The 3,675-nt window shown below is 38.6% G+C and overlaps 1 protein-coding gene across 2 annotated transcripts in view; it reads right to left on the reverse strand.

Annotated features, from left to right (window-relative positions):
• DBF4 (DBF4-CDC7 kinase regulatory subunit) overlaps nt 1-3,675 on the reverse strand; it is a 23,934-nt gene that overhangs the window by 6,038 nt on the left and 14,221 nt on the right. For both annotated transcript variants that reach the window (XM_007447460.1, XM_007447461.1), the window contains exons 9-10: nt 1,002-1,130; nt 399-513 (exon numbers count right to left, since the gene is read on the reverse strand). In XM_007447460.1, coding sequence (XP_007447522.1) covers nt 399-513; nt 1,002-1,130 — 244 coding nt within the window. The remainder of the gene's footprint in view (nt 1-398; nt 514-1,001; nt 1,131-3,675) is intronic.

The raw sequence follows: 3,675 nt of genomic DNA on the forward strand, positions 1-3,675 counted from the left end.
ATTCCTGCTTTATTTTCTCATAGCACTGATCTAATGATCTCTCTATATACTTCACTATTCTCTTATCCTGTGGTTAGCTCTCTCTCCTCCCCTTCCACAGAATGTAATCTTTACAAGGGTTGTGAATTGGTCGTTTTTGTTCAATGCTGTTCACCCAGAGCAGTAATTGGTACACAGCAGGTGCTCAATAAATGTTTGTTGAGTGGATAAAAATGATTTTTCAATACACATTTCCCTACTTTGGGTTCTTAAAATACAAGATAATTCTATCAAAAAGAAGTATCTACTACAAAATAACTACCAAGTTGTAAACCACAATCAAAAGAATAAAATTTAAACAGCAAATATTATTCATAGTTTTAGAAATATCAACCCTCTAAATACAAAATCACATTTACAGTATCGAGATCTTCGTATTTCTGCAAGCAACATTCACAATATCCCTTTTTTTTCTTCTCTTTTAACTGGAGTTGAACTGGGATTCCACCACATTTATCACCATCTGTTTGGATCCTGATAGAAATATATGGTAAAAGATTAACCGCTGAACGTAAGGAATAATTTTAAAAAATTTAGTCCTCAACTATCAAACAGCATCTGCCATAATTTGCAGAGATTTATATAAACAAATACTTTTAGCCATTTTTCTTTTTAAGAAATTGAGAAGCAAACAGAATGTAACGATTATTCTGGAGAATATCTCAGATCACTGAAAAGAAACAACACATTCGAATTATTTGCAAATATTTTTAAGCTCCCCCCCAGAGCCCCCATCTAAAGTGTCTAAATGTGATATACTTGAAAAAGAGATGCAGATTTTAAATCTAGCAAAGGGGCATTAAAAATATCCAGGGGAGAAAGCACAACAGTGATTAGACAGACAGACAGACAGACAGACAGACAGACACACACACACACACACACACACACACACGGCATTAAATGAATTATTTTAAATATTTGTTTAAAAAGATAAAAAATTATTTGATGGTTAAACCAACCTTAGTTTAACCTGAGTTTCCTTTTGGGTGGTAGATGGCTTATCTACATCAAATGGACTGGAGGGCTTCTGAACAGAATAGTTTATAAAAGGCATATTGGTCAGCTGAAGATAAAATGGCCTATAAAGCCTAAAAGAATACAAAGACAAATACATGAGAATCTTTGTGATGAAAGAAAACATGTATGAAGTCTTATATTTCAAAATCATGTAATTCATCTGGAATCTGAAGTAAACAATAGGAATCAGTTAAAATTTACTATCTTAACTATTTACTATTCTTTTTTTTTTTTTGGCGGTACGCGGGCCTCTCACTGTTGTGGCCACTCCCGTTGCGGAGCACAGGCTCTGGACGCACAGGCTCAGCGGCCATGGCTCACAGGCCTAGTTGCTCCGCGGCATGTGGGATCTTCCCGGACTGGGGCACGAACCCGTGTCCCCTGCATCGGCACGCGGACTCTCAACCACTGCACCACCAGGGAAGCCCAACTATTTACTATTTACAGCTCAGTTGTATTAAATATATTCAATGTTTTACAACTATTAACACCTGTCCATATCTAGAGCTCTTTTCATCTTTCAAAATTGCAACTTTGTATCCACATAAAAAATAAGTAACTCCCCATTCTCTCTTCCCCACCAGCCTGACAACCACCATTCTACCTTGTTTCCATGAATTTGACTACTCTGGGTACCTCATTAGGTGGAATCATATAGTATTTTCCTCTTATTTCATTAAGCATAATGTCCTCAAGGTTGATCCATGTTGTGGTATGTGTCAAAATTTCATTCCTTTTTAAAGTTGAATAATATCCCATTGTATGTATATACCATATTATCCATTCATCTGTTGATAACATCTGGGTTGCTTCTGCCTCTTGGCTATTGTGAATAGTGCTATGAACATGCATGTGCAAGTGCTTCTTTTAAACCCTGTTTTCAGTTCTTTTGGATATATACTCAGAAGTGGAGTTGCTGGATCATACAGCAAGCAGTTCAAAATTTTTGAGGACTCTCCATATGGTTTTCCATAGTGGTTACACCATTTTCTAATCCCACAAACTGCATGAGAGTTCCAATATCTCCACACCCTCACCAACACTTTTTTCTGTTTAAAATAGTACCCATCCTAATGGTTGTGAGGTAATAGATTTCTCATTGTGGTTTTGATTTGCATTTCTCTGATGAGTAAGGTTGAACATCTTTTCATATGCTTGTTGGCAATTTGGGTATGTCTGGAGCAGTGTCAAGTCCTTTGCCCATTTTTTAATTGGGTTGATTTTCTGTTGTTGACTTCTTCATATTACCATCTTATTAGATACATAACTTGCAACTATCTTCTCCCATTCTGTGGTTGCCTTCTCACTGTGTTATGTCTTTTGCGCACAGAAATTTATAATTTTGACGTAGTCCAATTTAGTTTTTATCTTTTTGCTTCTGCTTTTAGTGTCATATCCAAGAAATTACTGCCAATTCCAACGTCATATAGCTTCCCCCTATGTTTTTTTCCCAAGAGTTGTATAGTTTTAGGCCTCTGACTCATTTTGAGTTAATTTTATATATTGTATAAAGTAAGGGTCCAACTTCATTCTTTTGCATGTGGCTATCTAGTTTTCCCAATACTGATTATTATTTTTGCGGTACGCGGGCCTCCCACTGTTATGGCCTCTCCCATTGCGGAGCACAGGCTGCGGACGTGCAGGGCTCAGCGGCCATGGCTCATGGGCCCAGCCGCTCCGCGGCATGTGGGATCTTCCCGGACCGGGGCACGAACCTGTGTCCCCTGCATTGGCAGGTGGACTCTCAACCACTGCGCCACCAGGGAAGCCCCCAATACTGTTTATTAAAAAGACTGAATGTTCTTGGCATCCTTGTCAGCAATCATTTGATCATATATATAAAGATTTACTTCTGGGCTCTTTATTCTATTCCATTGGTCTATACATCTGTCTTTATGTCAGTACCAAAGTGTTTTGATTACTACAGCTTTGTAGTAAGTTTTGACATTGGTTAAGTGTAGACCTCCAACTTTGTTCTTCATTTGCAAAATTACTTTGGGTGTTCAGTGTCCCTTGAGATTCCATATGAATTTCAGGACAGATTTTTCTCTTTTTGCAACAAAAGTCATTGGGATTTTCTAGGGATTGCATTAAATCTGTAGATCACTTTGGGTAGTACTCACATCTTAAAATATGAAGTCTTCCAATCTATGAATATGGGCTGTCTTTCCACTTATTGATGCTTCTCTAGGCCTAGTTTTTTAAAAGTATTTATTTTTATGGCTGTGTCGGGTCTTAGTCATGGCACGTGGGCTCTTTGTTGCGGCATGCAGGCTTTCTCTTCTCTAGTTGTGGTGCGTGGGCTCCAGAGCATGTAGGCTCTGTAGTTTGCAGCACGTGGGCTCTATAGTTGAGGTGCGAGGGCTTAGCTGCCCGCAGCACGTGAGATCTTACTTCTCCAACCAGGGATTGCACCTGTGTCCCCTGCATGGGAAGGAGGATTCTTTACCACTGGGTCACCAGGGAAGTCCCTCCAGGCCTAATTTTAAATTGTACTTTTTTTTCTCACAGTAGCACATTTAAAAAAAAGAAGCATTTAACACATCTTTGTCACCTCGTTGAGCACCGAGAAGAATTAATCACACAAGTCTAAATGAGTAACTAGAATGTCTAGGG

This window comes from Lipotes vexillifer, unplaced genomic scaffold, assembly GCF_000442215.2.
Source record: "Lipotes vexillifer unplaced genomic scaffold, Lipotes_vexillifer_v1.1 scaffold474, whole genome shotgun sequence".
NCBI lineage: Eukaryota > Metazoa > Chordata > Mammalia > Artiodactyla > Lipotidae > Lipotes > Lipotes vexillifer.